Below are 21,952 nucleotides of genomic sequence, written 5' to 3'. Positions count from 1 at the left end.
ATATTAGTCTTATGTTACATGAACACGGGATTGAGTTGAGTTGTGATAGTTTGTGGATTTCAAGGAATTGGTCCATTTCTTCTAAGTTGTCAAGTACATAAAGTTGTTCATAGCGTTTTCTTATTATCCTTTTAATAGTGCAGAATCTATAATGATATTTGCTGTTTCATTCCTTATATTAGTATTTTGGGGTTTTTTTCTTCAATTATATTTGTTAGTAAGGCTAGAGGTGTATCAATTTTACTGACTTTTTCAAAGAACAAGCCGTTTGGTTGATCTATTTTACTTTTCTATTTTCAATTTCATTGATTTCTGCTCTTACATTATTTCCTTCTGCCTGCTTGCTTTGGGTTTGTTTTTCTAGTATCTAGCTCGTCATTTTCTAGTATCTTGGGTTAGGAACTTGGATTATTGATTTGAGACCTTTCTTTGTTTCTAATTTAAGCATTTAGTGCTATAAACTTCCCTCTCAGCATTACTTTAGTTACACCTCCCATATTTTGATATGCTGTATTTTCATTTTCATTAGGGCTATTTATTCTTAACATTTCATTTTGAGACTTTCTCATTGACCGTTGTTTTATTTAGAAGTGTGTTGTTTATTTCCAAGTGTTGAGAGATTTTCTTGTTTTCTCTTATTTGTTTTTGGTTTGGTTGTTTCTAGTTTGATTCCATTATAGTCAGAGATACCACTCTCTATCACTTTAATACTTTTAAATTTGTTGAGGTTTGCTTTCTGGCTCAGGGTGTGATCTGTTGGTGAATATTCCATGGGTGCTTAAACAGTTACTTACTCTGCTGCGATTGGGTAGTGTCCATTATGCCAGTTACATCCTGTTAGTTGATTGTGTTGTTTAGTTCTTCTATATCCTTGCTGGTTTTCATTCTAGTAGTTCTGTCAGTTGCTGAGAGTAGAGTATTGATGTCCCCAACTATACTTGTGGATTTGTTTATTTCTTTTCTCAGCTCTGTGAATTTTAGCTTCATGTGTTTTGAGACTCTTGTTTGGTGCATACACATTTACGATTGTTATGTGTTCTTGGTGGATTGATCCTTTATCATTATGTGACATCCCCCTTTATTGCTAGTGAGAACTGGCAGGTCATGTCTTACTGTGTTTTTAACACTCTTTCCAGAAGATTCAGACTTATAATTCTTTGATCCATAGGCAACCCCAAGGCTCTATCCAAAAAAGATAGGTAATGCATTGTAAATTACCTGGGCGGTTTGAGGATTACGTTATTGATCTGTAAAAGTCATTGAGGTTTTTGTCCCCACAAACATTGCTGCTTCTATTCTAAGTGCTTACTGTATACAGCACTGTCTATGCCTTTCCCTTCCCTTAAGTTTCCTGTCCCTCTGCTACCTCCAATTATAGGAACAGTTATGGGAGTCTTGAAGTTCAAGAAAAACTACTGGAAAACTCCTGTGTGGCATGCTAGTAATTGATGTGCAAGAAGTCCACAATTTTAAAGGAATATGGTTGAGCTGAAAGACCTAGTATTAACAGCAGTAACCACACTTATATACAATATTTTGTCGGTGTTGTAGCCACTTTCAGCTGATGAGACACTCCCATACTCTCCTGGGAACATAACGTCACTTCATCCCTGGGCAGTATTACCTGTGATTACGGTGCCGGGTTGAGAGTGGTGACAGCCAAGGCTTGGAGCTCTCAGGGGTTGTGCTCAAGCTCTGGGACCCCCTGAAGCATGTGGTCATCTCCTGTAGATCTGGGCTCAAGTCCCAGCTCCACTAATCACCAGATCAAATGTGGGATCATGTCCACCTCACCACCCATCCTGTGAAGAAAAGCAAGCAGAACTCGTCTCATGTAAACCCTCTTACATCTCTTTGTCATCCTCAAGGTGGTTCTTCAGAGGCATTAGAGGGACCTCAGGACCAGGACAGGAGTGCTGTGCTCATGCTGTGACTTCCCTGAGCCGTGCAGTGGCTGCTGTGTGTGTTACTAATTGTGCTCCCCTTGCTGTCCCCCTTCCCCCTTTTAGAGAGATGGGACCGTGTCACCACCACAACCAGGAGACCGGGAGCGACCAGAGCTCCAGCAAAGCCTGCAGGTAACACGGCTGTTCTGAGGAGGGCACTAAGAAGGGACCCCGTGGAGCTCTCTGGGGCCATGTCCAAATGAGCTACCTGTAATTTAACCAACTGACTTTGTCTTTTATGTTTTAGGGCCCCCTGACGAAAAAGAATTTGACTTGGCCGATGCCTTGGATGATCGAAATGATCAGGATCATGACCACAGGAAGCCGAGTGCAGGAGGAGGAGGTAAGTCACAGCTGGTTGAAGGCACAGGCCAGTGCTGTAGCTCCCCGGTCAGGGTGTAGCTCATTAACTACAACAGCCCACAGAGCCACTCCTGGCCTGGCAGAGCTGGGGGCACTTCAAAGCCCAGGAGAAGCCTACAACAGTGGTTCTCAAGCGTTTTGGTCTCAGGACTCCCCAAATTATTGAGAATCTCTATTGAGATGTGGGTCACATCTATTGATATTTATCATCTTTGAATCTAAAACTGGAAAAAAATTAAAATGAACAACAGCAAACACACACATGTTAATAACATAAATAGCAGAGTTTATGAGAAATAACTATGGCAAGATAAAGGCGATTTAGTGAGAAAAGTGGTGTCATTGTACATTTTTGCAAATTTCTGTAATGTCTATCTTAGTAGGAAAGCTAGGGGACTTCCCTGGCGGTCCAGTGGTTAAGACTCCGCACTTCCTGGTTGGGGAACTAAGATCCCGCATGCTGTGGTGCGGCCAAAAAAAGAAGAGCTAGACTCTCACATCTCCATCTCCTTCTGGACTCAAGTTGTGATACGTTGTTACAGTTGATGTATATGAAGGAGATCTGGCCTTATAAGAGATATGCCATTGAAAAGGGGAAGAATATTTTAATAGACTTTTCAGATCATTGATTCACATCATTTTTCTTTGGTAAGACACCCAAACTCGACCACTGGTTGTTTCTTATAGGTTAAGTGCAGTGTAGAATGTGAAACCATATCAATGAATTTTCCATCGTTGAGTTCATTAAACTCCCCAGGGATCCTCATGTACTTTTTAGTGGAACTTTTACCCATTCATGGTTTTGTGCATTACGCATTGGTCATTTGGAAAATATTGATGTTCTTAAGTCCTTTGACCTTCCAAATAATGCCATATTTCATTATGCAGTGCCCCAAATTCACATCTGTTAGTATCACCACCATCTCATTAGAAAAAGTCTTTAAGTAACGGAAAGTTGTTAAGCTCGCAGTGGTAGATGTAGATTTTTCAAAATTCTCTTTTTTGTTTGAAATATTATTACTGGCAACAAGTACTGCCAGTGGTTTTCTTTAAAGTGACAGCCCCATTTTATTCATTTTCAAGAAAACACCTTCCAAATACTCAAGCTGCCATAACCATAGTTAGCCCATCATTCTTCCTTTCTAGTAAAAGTAGTCTTTCATGACAGAAAGCAGCTGATACAAAGCAGAATTGAAACAGTCACACATGTGCTTTTTTGAGTCAACTATAGGACTTTGGAGTGGAACAGAAATGCTGTAAGCATGCTCCCCACTTCATCACAGAATATTAAAAGATGTGTACTCAGTGGTTGAGCTATAATAAAATTAATTTTTCGGTTTCCTTGTATTAGTTTTCTGTTACCACCATAACAAATGATCACAGGCTGTTTGTTTCTTTTGGTGAGGAGTTCAGGAACAGCTCAGCTGAGTTTTTCTCTTCAGAACCTCATACACCTTCAGTCACAGTGTCAGCCAGGTCTGCAGTCTCAGCTGAGGTTGGGTTGTCTTCCAAGCTCATGTGCTCGTTGGCAGAGAACCGTTTCCTTGCAGTTCTAGAACAAGTGGCTGCTTGCTTCTTTAAGACCACCAGGAGAAAAAACAGAGACTAGACGGAAGGGGAGAGAAGGGGGGGGGGGGGGGGGGGGGGGGGAGTAGAGAAGAGCAGGGAGGGGGAGAGGAAGGCTAAGTCTACTGCTTCTAGGGTTTGAGCTCAGGAGGGCCTCAACCCTGTTTTAAAGGGCTCACTTGATTAATTTCAGGCTCACCCAGGAAAATCTGCCTTTTGATTAATGCCAAGTCAAACTGATGTGGTAACTTAATTACATCTGCAAAGTCCGTTCACCTCGGCATGTAATATAACCTAATCACGGGTTGATAGCCATCCTATGCATGGTTCCACTCGCACCCAGTCATGGCATACTGGGGTGTGTACACTGATGGGAGGGAATCTTGGGGGCCCCTTTAGAGTTTTGCCTACGCATTCATCAAGGATCCTCTTAAGTGGCAATCACTTTCTGGGGATGTTGGACAACATTAAGTAACAAATTTCTTGTCTCTGAGAAATGTTTTTGGCATTGAGATGTGTGTTTTGTTTTCTCCAGGTTTTTCAGACAAGGATCTTGAAGACATAGTAGGGGGTGGTGAATACAAACCTGACAAGGGTAAAGGTAGGAACACTGATTTGTCCAAATGCCTTATTCTTGTTAAAGACAGGATTATACAGCAACCAGGTTGATTGGAGGTGTTCTTACTCAGACTCTGGGAAATCAAAGGTAGTTAGTTCCTAGACATCCCTGCTTGCATTTTGGGGTTGACTTGGAATGATACAGAGACTGTGCAGCTCAAGGGGGGATTTATGAGCTAGTTTGGAAAAGCCACACATTTTCCCTGATGTTCCTTAAGCCAAGTTGCTGCATGGGTTAATGTGTCCATACTAGCAGAAGCTGTTTGCCAAGGCAGCACCAGTTACAGTAACTGAAGGTCAGAGGACTCATTGGGAACAGCCTTCGCAACCTGGGGGGCCTGTCACTCTTGGGATGGGGGGAGCAAAACTCATCATGACAAGAGCTTTTTTAAGACACCCGTAGCAAGTCAGATATCTTTTAAAATCTTTTTATTTTGCAGTAGTTTGAGTCACAAGAAGTTGTAAAAATAAACAAATTGTTTAGGAAAATTCCTGTGTACCCTTCACTCGGCTTCCCCTGATATCTTGACAAAGCTATAGTTACATTGTCAAAACCAGGAAGCTGACAGTGGTTCAATATTGTTATTAAGTCACATACAGACCTTATTCAGATTTCATCAGATTTTGCATGCACTTGTGTGTGTGTGTGTGTGTGTGTGTGTGTGTGTGTGTGTGTGTCTGTACACATGGACACATACACTCATGGGTCTGGGTCGATGAAATTGTATCAGATGTGTCAGCCCTTCATAGTCACACCCTCCCCCAAGGCAGGTAGTTTTAGTTCCCCCACAAATCACCCAAAGATTTAAACCTTTTATCTTAATATGTTGGCAAGATCTGATCCTAGTATGGAGACAATGTTAGCCAGAGTTGATGTGGCAAAATAAGTTAGGGTTGTAATTTGTGGTTGGTACTTGTGGTTGTAACCTGTTCTGATGGTATGTTGTGATTATAACTTGTAGTTCTGGTGGTAAGTTTTTATGATTGTAACTATTGTGATGGTAACCTGTTGTGATGCTAAGTTGTGGGTGTAGCATTTTTTGGTGATTCCCTGTTGTGGTTGTGATTTGTGGTTGTGGGTGTAACAGCAAGTTCCGAGTGTAACATGTCGTGTTTCCAGTGTCAGCCTGCTGTACTCCCCGCAGTCTAGGCTGTGGCACTAGCATCTGTTTGGAGTCGTGGATTCCTTTGGTGATACGGCGTAAATTAGGGTGTCTCATCCCCTGAAAGATGCGCTATGTACAAAACTTGACATAAAATTTTAGGGGACTCGCAGCCCCTTGGAAGCTCACCTTTCGTATGGGAACAGTGTTGTTCTGATTAAAGGATACTGTAGTCAAATCTGTCCTTCAAACCACCTTTCCAAACAGTGTCATTTTGAGTAAAAAGCTCCAAAAACCTCTAAATGAAACTCACAGGTGTCAGGAGAACATGGAACATTTAAAGGGCAAACCCAGCAAATTAGCCAATTACTCCCGGGTGACAAATGGTATTTCCAGATGGTGAGAAGAGAGGGGCTTCCTTATTAAAAGTACATGTTTTAACAAGGAAGAAGTGTTAGGAACTTCATTAATTAGGCTCATATTTGAATTTCTCTTGTAAAGAATAATCAATTGTTAGCATAAGATGTACTTTCTGTCATTATAGGTGTCAGTAAAAGAAAGTAGAGGGTCCCGGCAAAAAGTACGAGTGTGAAACTGAACCTTAGGTTATGATAAGCGCACGATGAAGTTCTCAGACAGTCTTCTCTATGCAAACGTGCTAATGCCATGTATGAAGATAAAACACCACATTTAAATAAATGACGATCTTCAGCATAAAAACAGTCCTAATTAATGCATTTTCTAACTGTGGATTTTAGGCACACAGACTCAACTATAGTTTTGGAGTGTATTTCTGAGATAGTATGTTATCTGTTGTATATTTTTTCTCAAGAAAACATTTCTAGTGGCCCTGTAGGTGCCCCGTATTTTGTCTGTAGGTAGTAGCGACTGTCTCTCATCAACAGGTCCCGTCAGCCTCCTCCATTCCCTAGCATTTTCACTGACTGAGAAGCTTGAGCCAGTCAGTTTCATCTCGTCATTGTCCCCTCTGTGGTCTACACCTTAGTGTATGCAAGCCTCTCCTCCCATTCCCCCGGAGTTGCTATTTGGTCCCCAGTCATCTCTTGGTGGTCACAGCCCTCTGTCCCATGTGACCTCTGCAGCATTTCACTTTGATGACCACCTCCTCTTTCACATTCTTTCCTCCTGGGCCCTACCTGGCACTCTCCCACTTTCTTGTTCTCATTCACTTCTTCTTCCTGAACACTGTTGCCTGGTGGGTCTCTTTCCTTGAGCATCCAGTGGTATGTCATTCTCTTCCCCACTGAAAGGGAAGGGTATTAGAAACCAAGATCTGGGTGCTGAGTGTATTCATTAGTGGGATGTTGCTACTTCTAAACCCTTTAAGTGGGCACAACTAGGAAACAGGAAGTACATGGATGTATTTTATTAATAAACCGTGTGTATATATGTATCTATAATTATTTCTGTATCTATTCATCAGCATCTGTATTAACCTAACTTCTCTCTCTGAGAGTGAGAAACCTACCATCCATCAACTGTTTGCTTACTTGCTCAATTCTGGTATTATACGTGTATAGCGCAATCGTAATTGTTAACCCATACCCCTGTGAGATGCAGCTTTACCAACTACAGTCCAGTGTTTGTTTTTCTTCTTTTGTCTTTACCTTACAGTTTCAGTCAAAGTACCGTCTTTCTAAAGTTACTTGCATAGCTCCCTTATGACCCCTCCATTCAGTGCAGTTCTGACATACATTTATAATGCAGATACGTTCATTTGTCACAGTCTACATTCCATCCTGAGATCCCCCACCAACGTGGTTGATGTTTTGCTTGCATACATTAAAGGTCACTCCTTGTGATATACATTTGTATGGGTTTTTACAAATGCGTATAGTCATGTGTCCACCACCCAAGTCCCATACAGAACAGCCTGTCACCATAAAAGTTCTTCTGTATATACCCCTTTGGTACTCAGCCACTCTCTGTTTCCTCAACCCTAATCCATTTTCTCTTCGTGCAACCACTAATCTGTTTATCATCTCCATAGCTTTTGCCTTTTGCAGAATGTCATATGGTTAGAATCATACAGTATGTAGCCTTTCCAGACTGGCTTCTTTCACTTAGCAATGTGCATTAAAGATTCCTATATGTTTATTCATGGCTTGGTAAGTCATTTCTTTATAATATTTCATTGTCTAGATGTACCACAATTTGTCCATTCACCTATTGAAGGACATCTTGGTTGCATTTAGCTTTTGGTGATTATAAATAAAGCTGCTCTAAATATTTACATACAGGTTTTTGTACAGGCATAAGTTTTCAATCCACATGGGTAAATACCTAGGTATATAATTTCTGGGTCATATGGTAAATCTATGTTTAGCTTTACAGTAAACTTCCCAGCTGTCTTCTGAAGTGGCTGTACCATTATATTGGGTTGGCCAAAAAGTTCGTTTGGGAAACCCGACCTCTTACATCTTATGGGAATAGCCGAACGAACTTTTTGGCCAACCCAATACTTTTCCATGAGCAATGAATGAGAGTTCCAGTTGCTCTACATCCTCATCAGCAATTGATATCGTCAGGGTTTAAAAAAAATTTTTTTGAAGTATATTTGATTTACAATGTTGTATTAATTTCTGCTGTATAGCAAATAACTCAGTTATACATATATATATATGTGTGTATATATATATATATATATATATATATATATATATGTGTGTGTACCTTTTCATTATGGTTTATCTCAGGATATTGAATATAGTTCCCCATGCTACAACAGTAAGACCTTGTTGTTTATCCATCCTATACATACTAGTTTGCATCTGCTAATCTCCAACTCCCAATCCTTCCTTCCCTCCCTCCCCCCTTGGCAACCACAAGTCTATTCTCTGTGTCTGTGAGTCTGTTTCATGGATATGTTCATTTGTGTCATATTTTAAATTCCACATGTAAGTGATATCATACGGTATTTGTCTTTCTCTGTCTGACTTACTTTGCTTAGCATGATAATCTCTAGGTCCATCCATGTAGCTGCAGATGGCATTATTTCATTCCTTTTTTCATGGCTGAGTAATACTCCATTGTATATATGTACCACAACTTCTTTATCCATTCATCTTTCAGTGAACACTTAGGTTGCTTCCAAGTCTTGGCTTTTGTAAATAGTGCTGCAGTGAACATTGGGGTGCATGTATCTTTTTGAATTGTAGTTTTGTCTGTATATACGCCCAGGAGTGGGATTACTGGATCATATAGTTCTATTTTTAGTTTTCTGAGGAACCTCCATACTGTTTTCCATAATGGCTGCACCACTTTACATTCCCACCAGCAGTGTAAGAGGGTTCTGTCAGGGTATGTTTTTTGTTTTTTTTTTCATTTTAGGCATTCTAATACTTGTGTAGGGGTATCTAATTGTTTTTTCATTGTATTTTCCTAATGGGAAGTGATGTTGAGCATCTTTTTATATTCCTATTTTATACTGTTCTTTGAAGTCTGTTCAGATTTTTTGCCCATGTGAAAAATTCAGTTTGCTTTTATTAGTTCTATTTTTAACCTGGATACAAATCCTTTTTCAGGTATATGATTTTAAAAATATTTTTTCCCAGTCTGTGGCTTGTCTCCTCCTTTTCTTCATAGTGTTGTTTATCAAATAATAAAATTTATTTTTTTATAAAGTTTGATTTATCAATCTTTTTTCTTTTACGGATCATGCTTTGGTGTTTTAAGAACTAAGTTCATGAAGATGTTTTCTTATGTCCTCTTCTAAGAGTTTTATTGTTTTCGCTTTTACATTTATGCCTTTGTTCCATCTTTTAGTTCATCTGTATATGGTGTGAAATAGGAGTCCAACTTTATTCTTTTGCACCACTTGTTGACAAGATTTTCCTTTCCCTACTAAACTGTCTTGGCTCCTATGGAAAATCAATTGACCATAGATGTAAGAGTTTGTTTCTGGACTCTCAATTCTGCTCCATTGTTGTCCGTAGCTGGCCTTCAGCCAATACCAGTGCTGTCTCTGCTGGGCACGTCCTCAGCTTCGGGGCAACCAAGGCTACGTGGAGAGTGTATCAAGCCCCCTATGGTCGTCTCACGTCTCTGTTCAATCCCTGGCTAGTTGACCGGTTAGCTTGCTCAGGCTAAAGGAGCTGCTGGCTCTCCAAGTCATGTGGGTCCCGTTTGGCAGCTGTAGGGCAGTTGCTGATTTCCATGGCCTGTCCACCTCTCCCCAGTTAAACTAGCTGCTGAAAGACCTGGGAGAAAGGGAAATGAGAGCAACCCTGGGGGAAAAGGCCTCAGATTCCAGGTGTTCTCACAGGAACTAAATCTATTTCCTGAAATGGCTGTCTTTGATTGTCCAGGGTTATAGTTGCTTTTTGAGAAGAGGATTTGTTGACCTCCTCAACCCCTCATGCCAGACATCCTCTCTGCTAGTATCTCTGGAATTTGGAATATTCTTTCTCTTTTCCTTCCCTCAAGCCCAGGCCCATATCACCTACCCTTGGGTCATTACCTTAATCTCTTAACTGGTCTCCTGGTTCCAGCCTGTCCTCCATGCAGCTGCCAGAGAGAATCACCAGGAACATGATCTTGTCAGTCCTCTGTTTAAAACTATTGTGTAATAATGAAAAGACAAACAGCCCAATTAAAAAACGAGCCTAGGGCTTCCCTGGTGGCGCAGTGGTTGAGAGTCCGCCTGCCGATGCAGGGGACGCGGGTTCGTGCCCCGGTCCGGGAAGATCCCACATGCCTCGGAGCGGCTGGGCCCGTGAGCCATGGCCGCTGAGCCTGCGCGTCCGGAGCCTGTGCTCCGCAACGGGAGAGGCCACAACAGTGAGAGGCCCGCGTACCACAGAAAAACAAAAACAAAAACAAACAAACAAACAAAAAACGAGCCTAAGAGACACTTCATAAAAGAAGTTATATGAAGATGCTCAAAATCTTTATTGGGGAAATGCGAATGAAAACCATGATGAGTTATCACAACACAGCCACCAGAATGGCTAAAATCGGAAAGACTGACAGATACCGAATGTTAGTGCGTAAGTGGAGCAACTGGAATGCTCGTAGGTTGTTGGTGTGAATGTAAAGTTTCTTATAAAACTGAACATAGACCTCCCCAGTAACCCAGCAATTTCACTTATTTTTAAGAAAAATGAGAGCTTATGTCCAAAAAAGACTTATAACAGAATTCTAAAAACGACTTTATTTATAATAGCAAAACAACAACAAAAGAAACTGTAAACAGCCTAATTGTCAATAGGAGAATGGATAGACAAATTGTGATATATATTCATACAGTGGAATGACTTACTGATATACAGGATAACATGAATAAATGTCAAAAATATTATGCTGAGTGAAAGAAGCCAGTGAAAAAAACAGTACATACTATATGAGCCCAGTCATGTGAAGTTCTAATATTTGTAAAACTAATTTCTAATGTTACAAATGAGATCCACGGCTGCTGTGGATTGGGGTGAGAATGGAGATTAGTTGGACGGGGACATGAGAGAACTTTCTGGTACATGTAAGGTTAGTATTTTATTATATGTAAATTTTACCTTAAAAAAGGAATCACAAGCAAACATGGAATTCTAGGTTATAATATGTGTATGGGTGAAGCATACAGATGTCTGAGACTTACTTTGAAATGCATCACAAAAATAAGATCGGATGGATAGAGGGATGGATGGACATATGATAAAGTGAATAATGTAAACTGTTAATTATAGAATCCAGATGGTGGGTATATGAGTGTTAACTGTACAGTGTTTTCAACTTTTTTGAATGTTTGAACTTTTTCTTAATTGTTGGGAAACATTTTTTAAGCCAAAACAACAACAAGTCTCTTGAGTGGCTCGCTAATGCCTATAGGATAAGTTCAAGCCCCTTATCCTGCTGACATATCTTTCTGCCCTAGACCGTCAACTTCATTTCGCCTCCAAACATGTGAACGAGCTGGTCCATGCCTATCTTTGTGCCTTCACATGCTGTTCCTCTGTTTAAATGCCTTTCTTCCACCAGATGAATTCCCACTCATGTCCAGCAAATGCTCAGTCACTGATCCCTTAAGGGACACCTCAAAGATCCCCTCCTCTCTGGAGGCCCCTCCCCTCTGTGGCCCTGTGGCACAGCGCCCATCTCGTGCCTTCGGTTCTCATAGAACTTCTGTCATCCTGCTGGTACAGCATAGCCCCTGTCATTACTGAGTCACACCGAGTCACGTGTAGCTTTTTCACTCCTGCTATATTGGGCTTCTGAAGGCAGGCACCTTTTCCCTTGTGTATCCCTGACACCCCCGATAAAAGTTTCCTGAAATGAAGGGGACCAGGATGGACCAAACACCTGGCTTTGCTCTCTACCCTCCCGCCCACGCTTTCCCATGAAGAGTGACACATTTGATTGGCTAGGCTGACGACCCTCTGGGCCACATGAGTGATGGCATCGTGGCATGAAATGCTTTCTTTTGGACCCCAAAGGGAGCGATGAGGGAGGCTGTGCCCCTCATGTAACTGGTGGGTAAGTGTGCACTCTTACGGGAGGTGAACTCTATAAATCTGATCTGTGAACCCAGCTCTCCCCCAGGTGGTTTTGTGAGGGGCGGGGGGGGGGGGTGGCGGAGCGGAGAAGTACTTGGAAGCCCTGTTCATGAAGCGAACGCCTTACCTGATCTTCCTCTGGCTCCTGGTGTCTGTCCTCAGTTGGGAAAGAGCGTGGAGGGGAGCAGGGATGTCATTAGCAGAAAATACTGCATCATTGTTTTTAGTCAAAAAAGAAAATTTCATATTAGAAACAGATTGAGCACTCTTTTCACTCCCAGATGGTAGTTTTTAAGGCCAAAGCATGTAGTTCTTAAAACCAGAGGCAAGAGTCAAAACCCATACCTCTAAAGAGATATAGACGTTCCCCTCCAGGTGTGCGAAGGTGTCCCCATGTGTGAAGTGGGAGCCCATCACCTTTACTTCCCAGAGTTAAATGAGAAGCTGTTTTTGGCTGTAGCTTCCAGTGTTCTTTCCCTCCAACTGCAGCCTTCTGGTGCCCAGGAGCCTCCGTCTTGGATTGCCTTCCAGGGCTTTGCACGGACAGCTTCCTCTGCTCTCCCCTCTCGTCTCGCAGGTGCCTGGACAGACTCAGCAGACTGCTTCCTGCCTTTGAATTTTCATTCCATTTGTTTCTCTTCTAATACCACGCATGGGAAGCCTTGCTGAGGCCTCTGCTTGCTCCCCACCTGGAACCTCCAGTCTTCTAGAGTCTTCCAGGCCCCCGGGGTTCCTTACTGAGTTTAATTTTTTTTTATTGTAGTAAGATATACATAACATTTACCATTTTAATCATTGAAAGTGTACAACCATCACCATCATCCATCTCCAGAACCTTCCCAAAGGGAAACTGTACCTGTTAAGCAGTTATGCCCCATTCTCCCCTCCCGGCAGCCCCTAGTAGCCACTAGTCTACCTTCTGCCTCTGTGAATTTCACTACTCTAGGTACCTCATTTAAGTGGAATCGTATAGCATTGCTTCTTTTACTTGGCATGTATTCAAGGTTCATCCCTGTTATAGCATGGCTCAGTACTTCATTTCCTCTTACGGCTGAATAATATTCCCTTGTGTAGATATACCACGTTGTGTTTATCTACTTTCCCTCCCGAGTCTAAAGAAATCGTTCCTCTTCCATTTTGACTGTATTTACAGTCACTATCTCAAAATATCTGGGCGCTGTCATGGTCCCTTCCAAGCCATTAAGTTGATCTCATGCAACAGGGAATTGGGTCTCGATGGGAACATAATCATGGCAAAAGAGCTTAAGTGGAAGGGCTTACCCCAGAAACATTGCCTTCTATTGGGAGCTGAAAAAAGTTAGGGACTTGCCGCCAGACAGCCCTTTCCATGTCTCTCTATGGACCCATTTCTGGTTTTTTTTCAGCTTTCATAACATGAAGAAATAGGATGTTCCAGATGTGAAGAACAGCTCTCTGGTTCTAGTGTTCTAGAATGTGAAAAAAACCCACATGCTCCCTCAGAGCCCCTGCTCCCAACACACGTGCATGTACACACACACGCATGCACGCACGCACGAGGGCAGCGTGAACACAGGGCTTTTCTCTGAGATAACTTCTGGTGTCTTGGGAGCTTGCCATAGGTAGGTGGGGTGTACAGCTCAGTGTTGGGTTGGGGCACCTGTCACGTTATCTAGAGGGTAGGGTGACCGTTCTCTTCCCTGAGGTGGGGGATGGAGGAGATCTGGGCTTTGGAGACTTTCAGCGAGCCACGTTCTGGCTGACTCTTTTCAGTTCGATTTGACTTTGTAACCATGGGTCATTTGAAGCAAGTGTTTGTCCCTCTTTGTTTATTCATTTTTCAGTTTTTTTTAAATTTTACTTTGCATTTCTGCTGCCACTTTTTTAATAATGAAGATAATTTTTAAAAATATCTCAAACTCCTAGCTGTGGCTGCTGGAAGTCTAGCATACTTACAAAGGTCCTGAAGCACTTGAACGTCCCCCCTCGGCCGTTCTAGCTGTTATCTACCACTGTCACGTGGCTCTCCATGCCCATGGCAAATCAGACGTGTCAGGCACTGGCTGTGAGCCTGGAATTGCACTGTTGTCAGTGAGGGACACGTCAGTGCATTGCATCCCTGTCTGACAGGCATGCGGCTGTTGTGACTCAAGGTTGATATGTCTGTACGTATCAGTGTGTGTGCATTGTTGTCTTTTATGTTGGAAGATGCTGAGGTAACATTTCTGTTGACAACAGGGTAATGCCTCCTGTTCTACAGTGTTCTCTGTAGCTACAGTGGTCACTATGGCTATAGGAGCCCTTATAGTTATGGTGGGCACTATAGCTATGGGGTCCCTTGAGCTATGGTGGCAGTCCCTACAGCTATGGCAGTCACTATCGCTATGACAGTGGTCCCTAGAGCTCTGGCATTCCATAACTATCTACATGTATAGGTGTCTATACTCAAAGCAAATTGTAATCTGAGATATGCTGTACTAGGGAATTTCTAGTACGATAGAAGGCGACTCTAGGCTCTTTGGTATGTAGCTGTGATGTATAATTGTGAACTCAGAAGGCAGGCGAGGATACAAAACATATTGTCCATGAAAATGAAGGTCCTGCCAGTGACCTGTGAAATAACCTCTTTGAATTATTTCTCCAGTTGTGGGAAAGTAGATGTGGATAGATTTGCGTGAGGCTTGCATATTTTAAACATTCTTTGAAAAATTCTATGAAAAATAGTTGTTTATTGTTTTACCATCTAGGGAGTACTCTTTCTATGCATAAGGTATATATTCGTAAATATTTTTACAAAAATGGGATCGTGTTACCTTTTTAAAACCAGGTTTCTAAATTCGATAATACCCTGAATATCTTTTTCTGTATTAGGGAGTCCTTTAAAAAATCATGTCAACCACTGCATAATATTACGTTTCACTGCGACTTCCTTAACCAGGGCCTATATTTGTACAGAGAGGGTTTTTCCTCCAGCTTTTTACTACTGTACACAGTGCTGGGATGAACTTCCTCATCGCCAAATGTATAAAACCTTAATTGTCAGACAAATTCCTAGAACTTGAACTGCAGAGTCACAGGAGGTGTAAAGTTTTAAAGATGCCGCTCTCTGAGTGTACTGCCTGTTTGCTCATACACTCACTTTCACTGGGTATTTTAGTTTTGTAATCTTCGCAGATTTGATTAGTACAAAATGCTATCCTGTTTAAATTTTCCATGTCTTTGCATCCAAGAAGTGAAACACTTTTCACCTCTGTCTTATTAGACACTCTTAATATATTGTGTGAATTGACTATTCATGCCCATTGTCCCGTTTTCTACTCATTTATGTGTAAGGGCTCCTTTTACATTAGGGATTATTAATCTCTTTTCATACCTTCCAAAGACATTTTAGTTACCCATTCACCAGTTGATGAACCTTTAGGTGGTTTCCACTTTTTGGCTTTTACAACTAATGTGCGGCAATGAAATCAGTGTACCAGTTTTTGTGTGGTCAGGTGTTTTCAGTTCTCTTGGGTATATATACCTAGAAGTGGAATTGTTCAGTCTTGTGGTAACTCTGTGTTTACCTTTGGGAGTAACCACCAACCTGTTTTCCATAGCAGCTGTAGCATTTTACATTCTCATCAGCATTGTCTGAAAGATCCAATTTCTTCACATCCTCACTAACACCTATTTACCTTTTTTGGACTGTAGCCATCCTAATGCGAGTGAAGTGGTATCTCATTGTGGGTTTGATTTGCATTTCCCTGGTGACTAAGGATGCTGAGCTCTTTTCGTGTGCTTATTGTCCATTTGTATATCTCTCTGGAGAAGTGTCTTCCTATCCTGTGTCCATTTTAAAATTGAATTATTTGCCTTTTTATTGAGTAGTAGAAGTTCTTTATTCTCAATACTCATCCCTTGTCAGATATAGAATTTGCCAATGTTTTCTTCCATTCTGTGGGCTGTCTTTCCACTTTCTTGATGATGTTCTGTGAAGCACAAAGGTTTTTAATTTTGACAGAGTCCAATTTATCCATTTTTCCCTTTCGTTTCTTGTGCTTTTAGTATGGAAGTTTTGACTTTTGATATAATCTTTTCCATTTCAGGCTCCTGGCTTGAGGGCCAGGTTTAGGACGTCATTCATTACCCCAAGACAATATAAATGTTGTCCTGCATTTTCTTGTAGTGCTTTTATGGCTTCATCCATTTTATATTTATTGGAAACTTACTCCCATTGGTGGTGTTGGTTTGGATAAATTTGTTATGCCAGTGGGTCATCAGTTGTCCCAATACCACTTTTTGCATGGCATGCATTTCGTAAAGGAGCTGGGTTCAGCCTGTGCTCAGAGGAAGTGAATGGAGCTCAGTAGCCAAATAGGGATCAAAACTGTGACATTGGCTTGGCTAACTCCAGTGGCAAGCCTTGGTGGCCAACTCTACTTCAGGCTCATGCAACTAGAAGGGATGGAAGGATCTAGAATGACTGGGGTCTTATTTTCCAATTGTTCTTTAACCTCTTAGTATCTCAGCCCACGTGCCCATCTGAGCAGTGAGTGACCCACAGGATGGGATCACATTTCTTTTTGAGGAGGGAGTAACATTTATTTGTCGTCTTCTTAGAAAAACGCTTTTGTCCAATCACAGATGGTCAGATAGTCAGGGATTCCTAGAGACTGAAGAATTGAGCATTTGAATATTTTTGACGGCCAGGGGGAGCCAGAGCTCTCCAGATGCCCCTGGAGATCAGGGGGCCTTCCTGTTTACATTTCATGTAACACCCTCATAGCTCCTGGCCATACAGATTGTGAGGTTCAAGTTGTTGTGAATCCTCATGATCAAGAATTAATCAGGAAAGGGAGACTTGGGAACACTCAGCTTCGTTCCAGCTCAAGGTGAACCAAAGAGTGGGTTGAATTGCTCATTCCTATCTGGAAATCTAGTGACATGAACACGTCAGCAGAGGACGCCTGTGAGGGGTAGCCGCTACCCTTGACGACAGCCGCGTCTGGCGCAGCAGAAGGGACCAGTGATGGGCCAGTCCTCACAAGTGACCTTGCTGTGCACACGTTAATGCACAGGGTGACTCACGTCCTCCTCTCTGCTCTGCTTCCTCCGACAGCAGTGATTGTGTTTTTGAAAATGCCACTGCTCCTTGTTTTGTAAATAACCATTCATTTCCAATCATGGATGTCTGTAAAATGCATTTAACTCAAGGATTCAGTCCCAGGTGGGAACATAGCAGACCTCATTTTCTCCCCCAAGACTCTTATTTTTAAAAAAAGACTTTAGTTTTTAGAGCAATTTTAGGTTCACAGCAAAATTGAGCACATTGTACAGAGAGTTCCCCATGCCCCCAGCCTACCCATTAGCAGCATGCCCCACCGGAGGGGGTACATTTGTTACAATTCATGCACCTACATCCCCCCAGCATACTAGAGCAGTTTCCCCCAAGAACCCTGGGCTCTGGGAACACGGGCTCCCTCCATTAACGAGCATTATGTCCTGAGAAGAAGAGGGTGCTTGTTAATGTTAATGTCCTAAATGGCACCGGTGGCTTGTTAGGGAGCTGCTGTCTGGGCAGGGTGTGTGTGTGTGTGAGAGAGAGAGTGTCTGTTTCGTTCTATGAAATTTTATCACATGTAGGTTTGTGTGACCACCACTGCAGTTAAGAAAAGAACACTTCTGTCACCACAAGGATCCTTCCGCTTTCCCTCTTTTCATCACAGCCAACTCCCTCCGTCTTCACCCTCACTAACCCCTGTCAACCACTAATCTGTTCTCCATCTCTGTGGTATTTCAGAGCCTTTTGAATTTCAAAATCCTAGATAGGCGATTGTCAGCCTGCATTGGTTTATGTTCCAAGAACAACTCAAAGTCTAGGCCAAGCCAGAAGTGGATGGCCCTTAAAAAACTCCCGATTACCACTGAATTCTGTAGCATATCGTAAGGGCACCGTATGTGCACCTACGTTACATGAGCAGAAGCATCTGGATTTGAAGAAAACCAGGTAAAGGGCGAAGGACAGGAGGAAAAGAAATTGAAATATTAACTGTAAATCTCTTTGGGTAGTAGGATGATGAAATATTTCTATGCTGGTCTTTCGTCCTTTTTTAAAACAAAGTTTTACATCACCGTGTTTCTATAATTAGGTAAACGATAAATATATTTTAGAGGGGACACTAGATGCATGGGACCCACGCGGTGTTATCCTTCAGAGGCAGGCTCGCCTGGCGTGGGCTCAGCTCCGCCACCTGCCGGCAAGTCCCCCACCTGCGCACCTCTGCTCCCTGCGCTATCGCTGGGGATGGTTGCTGGGCGCACCTGCCCCAGCGGACTGCGTGTGAAGAGCCAGGATGTAACACGTTCTCAGTGCACAGTCGCTGTCACTTCAAAAATAAAACGTCCCACCTGGGCTTTGGCAGGTGACAGGCATAAGGAAGCAGGTCTTGCTACAGTCAGGGCAGAGCCCACAGGGGCTGTGCTGGCAGGGCCTGGGGCAGAGGTGGACCCCGACGCCGAGCTGGTGGTCACGGAGGACACTGACGGCTTTTGTTCTTTCTGCAGGTGATGGCCAGTATGGCAGCGGGGACGACTCAGGATCCGGTGAGTTTGAGTCCCGAGGTTTCCGCTGGAAACCACAAACTGGCCCGCTTTCGTCTCAGAGCTGGTCTTCCCGACCCTCCCGTGACGGTTCCTGGTAGAGACCCGTCAGTGAGGCCACCAGCAGAGGAATGCAGCCATTTAAAGGGATTGAGCGTGAAGCTCTGGATCCCGGGGAGGTGGCCCCAGGGGCAGCCCGCTGGCCTATCTGAGCCTCAGCTGGCGGGGTGGAGGCTGCAGCGCCTCCACGGCCACCTTTCAAGCCGCTCAAAATGGAAATCCTTACGGAAAACGGGAAGTACTTGGTAGACCCATGGGCACACTGTGTCATTTTCCACCCTTCGGTATAAGTGGCACAGTCCCGCACACTGGCTTGGGGGTCACAGGCCCTAGAACAAGCTTAGCTCGCCGGGTAGAGGAGAGCCAGGTGCCTGAGCCAATCCCTGTGGCGTCATGGGCTTGACCCCGCCTCTCTGCATTCCCCAGGCATGTCAGCAGAGACCGGCACCATTGCCGGCGTGGCCAGCGCTCTGGCCATGGCCCTGATCGGCGCTGTCTCCAGCTACATCTCCTACCAGCAGAAGAAGTTCTGCTTCAGCATTCAGCGTAAGTGGACCTGCCCTGCGGCCGCCTGCGGCTGCACCCTCCCGCTGCTCGACGTGAACAGAGGGGCCAGGGCTTTGGAGGGGAAGGGGCAGAACCCCGAGCAAGTTAAGATTCAGGAACCTTCCACAGCCTGCCCAAGACACCTCCTCAGCAGATCTCCCCGGGCTGAGGTGGAGGTGGTGCTGCACTTTTTAAAACCCTTGGGGACAGACCTCGGCCAAACTGAAGTGTAAAGCGGCCTGGAAGAGAGGACTGGGCTGGGCCCAATGACCTTGATCTTCCAAGGGTGAGCCCTGGGTTTCTCGTAGAACAGGAGAGCCCCTGGATATCCACGTGGCTTCAGACCTCACCCAAGGGGATGTGGGCCCTTCGGAGGCAGAAGGCAGGCATCCCCGGGACCTCGGAGGTCCTGGCAGCCCTCCCCTCCCTCTCAGATCCCGAGGAGCCGCTGCCCGCTGCCTGGGCGCCCCCGCTTCTCCCCGTGAGCCAGAGAATCATGAATTGTTTTAAAGGAAGAGGAGAGTGTGGTCCCCCCCCACCACGTTACACACCAGCTTCGTAACATAGGCGGCTTTCATTTTAGGCTGTAGCTGTGACTCTATCCGAGGTGTGTGAACTGAATAGTTACAGATGGAATGTGTCTGAGACGCCCACCCACGGGAGCCCCGTGTCGGGGGGAGCCCGTGTCGGGGGGAGCCCCGTGGGGACGCCATTATCGATGGTTTCATAAGCACAGTGTCGATGTGTCGCTGTTTGCCAAGAGTGTCTCTGGTTGAAGACAGGCGATTTTTAGTTCAAGTGAGAGACCCTGACTCAGCCATAGTTTTCCTCTTTCCTGCAGCTCAGGACCATCCCCTGTGAGGCTTCCCCTTCCCTTGCTCTGGGCCTCTGCACTTAATTCTAGCCTGGACCTGAGCTTCCCAGGAAACGACTTGGGTCCCAGAATGCTTGGTGTGTGATATTGCTGCCGTCTCCATTGTGTTTGGTGCGCCACAGGCTGTGCATAGCAGTGCTCCAGGGACAGCGTTCACATCTCAGCGCACGACGTGCACAGCTGTTCATGGCTGCCCTGCTTGAGTTCCCACCCACTTGCTATTGTGCCAAAAGCTTGGCTGTAGAGTGGTGTGAACAGGAAGAGTGAGAGGCAGTGCAGAGCTGGAGGCTGGGTTGGCCTTAGAGCTATCACTTTTCCCAGCTCAAAAGACTTAAAACAACAGATCTATTCTCTCATGGTTCTGGAGGCCAGAAATCCAAGATCAAGGTGGCAGCAGTGCTGGTTCCTTCTGGAGGCTCTAGGGGAGGATCCTTCCTTCCTCTTCTGGCTTTTGTGGCCCCGAGCATCCCTTGGCTTATGGCTGCATCACTCCAATCTCTGCGTCTGTCTTCAGGTGGCCTTTTCCTCTGTGTCTGTGTCATCTTCTGTCTCTTAAAGGGCACTTGTCATTTAGGTGTGGGCCCCACCCTAAATCCAGGATGATCCCATCTTGAGATCCTTAACTTCGTCACATCTGCAAAGACCCTTTTTCCAAAGAAGGTCACGTCCCCAGGTTCCAGGGGTGAGAACATGAACATAGTCTTTAGGGGCCACCATTCACCCCAGTTCAGCATTGTAACCCTAACAGTGACATGAGTGCAATCCACGGTTGTCAAATACATGCCCACTGCAGAGCTGGGCCAGTGGCTTGTGTGCCACGGGATGGCTTTTGAGACTTTAAAATGCATGTTGGGTAAACGAGAAACTAAAAGCTGGGCCTAAACTTATAGTAAGCATGGCTTCCCAGGCGCTCCACGCTTGCCAGCGCCCGACACTGAGTGTGGGTCACCACCCTGAGCACTCCCACAGCCCGATGGGGCAGCCGTGCCGGGAACCCTCATTTTATAGCTGAGGAGACAGAGGCTGAGGGGACTGTTGAAGGAACTCACTCAAGACGGGAAGCGGTGAGTCTAGAAGGGAAGGGGTGCCAGTAGATGGGAACAAGGAGGGAGAAAGAGGTTGATGTCCAAAGCCAACAATAGATGGATTCTGGACTGTGTGTCTGTCCTGGTGGGGGCACTCAGGTGAAAGTACATTATTTTCACACTTGCTTCCTGAAACAAACAGATGTGAGGTTTTGCAAACTGGATTAGCGGGCAAAACCCAATAAAATGTGAGAACATGAAGGCCTTGGTACATAGAGTTGAGCGATTGGTGTGGTGTTTGGGAGAGAACAAACGAAAAAGAAGGGGCGTAGCTGACAGTGAAAAGCCCTGTGGCAGCAAGGCTGGAGGACGTGCATGTGACCTCTCTCTCTCGGGGCTGGCCTGGAGGTGAGGGTGTTATGTTGCTGGGCTGGGTGCCGGGGGCCCAGGCCAGGGGGCCCGGCGTGCTTGCAGGGCTGATGGGGGCTCCCACGGGCTCCCAGGAAGCTCACGGAACCTGAGGGCCTCTCCCAGCCGCCTGTTCCGTCTGAGGGTGGGTGACCCTCCCCCCGGTCCTTTCCCCTTAGTCTGTCGGTGATGTCCTTGTCATTGCTAAACCCACACTGTCCTGAGCCCCTCAGCTGGACACTCGCGCGAGTACCACCATCACCCCCAGTTTCCTTAGAAGGGAACTGAGTGCGGCGCATCCCCACATTTGAAAAAGCCCCCCGTTGCTTCTGTGTCCGCCCGCTGTGCTACCAACATTTTCTTTCAAGTGTGT

The 21,952-nt window shown here is 44.5% G+C and overlaps 1 protein-coding gene across 3 annotated transcripts in view; it reads left to right on the top strand.

Annotated features, from left to right (window-relative positions):
• The window catches only part of CD99L2 (CD99 molecule like 2), a 115,741-nt gene that overhangs the window by 83,181 nt on the left and 10,608 nt on the right, over positions 1 to 21,952 (top strand). Inside the window, exons 5-10 of one of the 3 annotated variants that reach the window (XM_029241540.1) lie at positions 2,010 to 2,078; positions 2,194 to 2,289; positions 4,411 to 4,476; positions 18,631 to 18,669; positions 19,153 to 19,272; positions 19,707 to 21,946. In XM_029241540.1, coding sequence (XP_029097373.1) covers positions 2,010 to 2,078; positions 2,194 to 2,289; positions 4,411 to 4,476; positions 18,631 to 18,669; positions 19,153 to 19,272; positions 19,707 to 19,834 — 518 coding nt within the window. In that variant the 3' untranslated portion in view covers positions 19,835 to 21,946. Of the gene's footprint in view, positions 1 to 2,009; positions 2,079 to 2,193; positions 2,290 to 4,410; positions 4,477 to 18,630; positions 18,670 to 19,152; positions 21,947 to 21,952 lie in introns of those variants that run through there. The other 2 variants (XM_029241542.1, XM_029241539.1) reach the window with 2 other exon arrangements.

The sequence above is a fragment of the Monodon monoceros genome, unplaced genomic scaffold (genome assembly GCF_005190385.1).
Source record: "Monodon monoceros isolate NGI ecotype Baffin Bay Population unplaced genomic scaffold, NGI_Narwhal_1 Super_Scaffold_22, whole genome shotgun sequence".
NCBI classification, from domain to species: domain Eukaryota; kingdom Metazoa; phylum Chordata; class Mammalia; order Artiodactyla; family Monodontidae; genus Monodon; species Monodon monoceros.
This window is presented reverse-complemented; position numbering and strand designations above follow the sequence as displayed.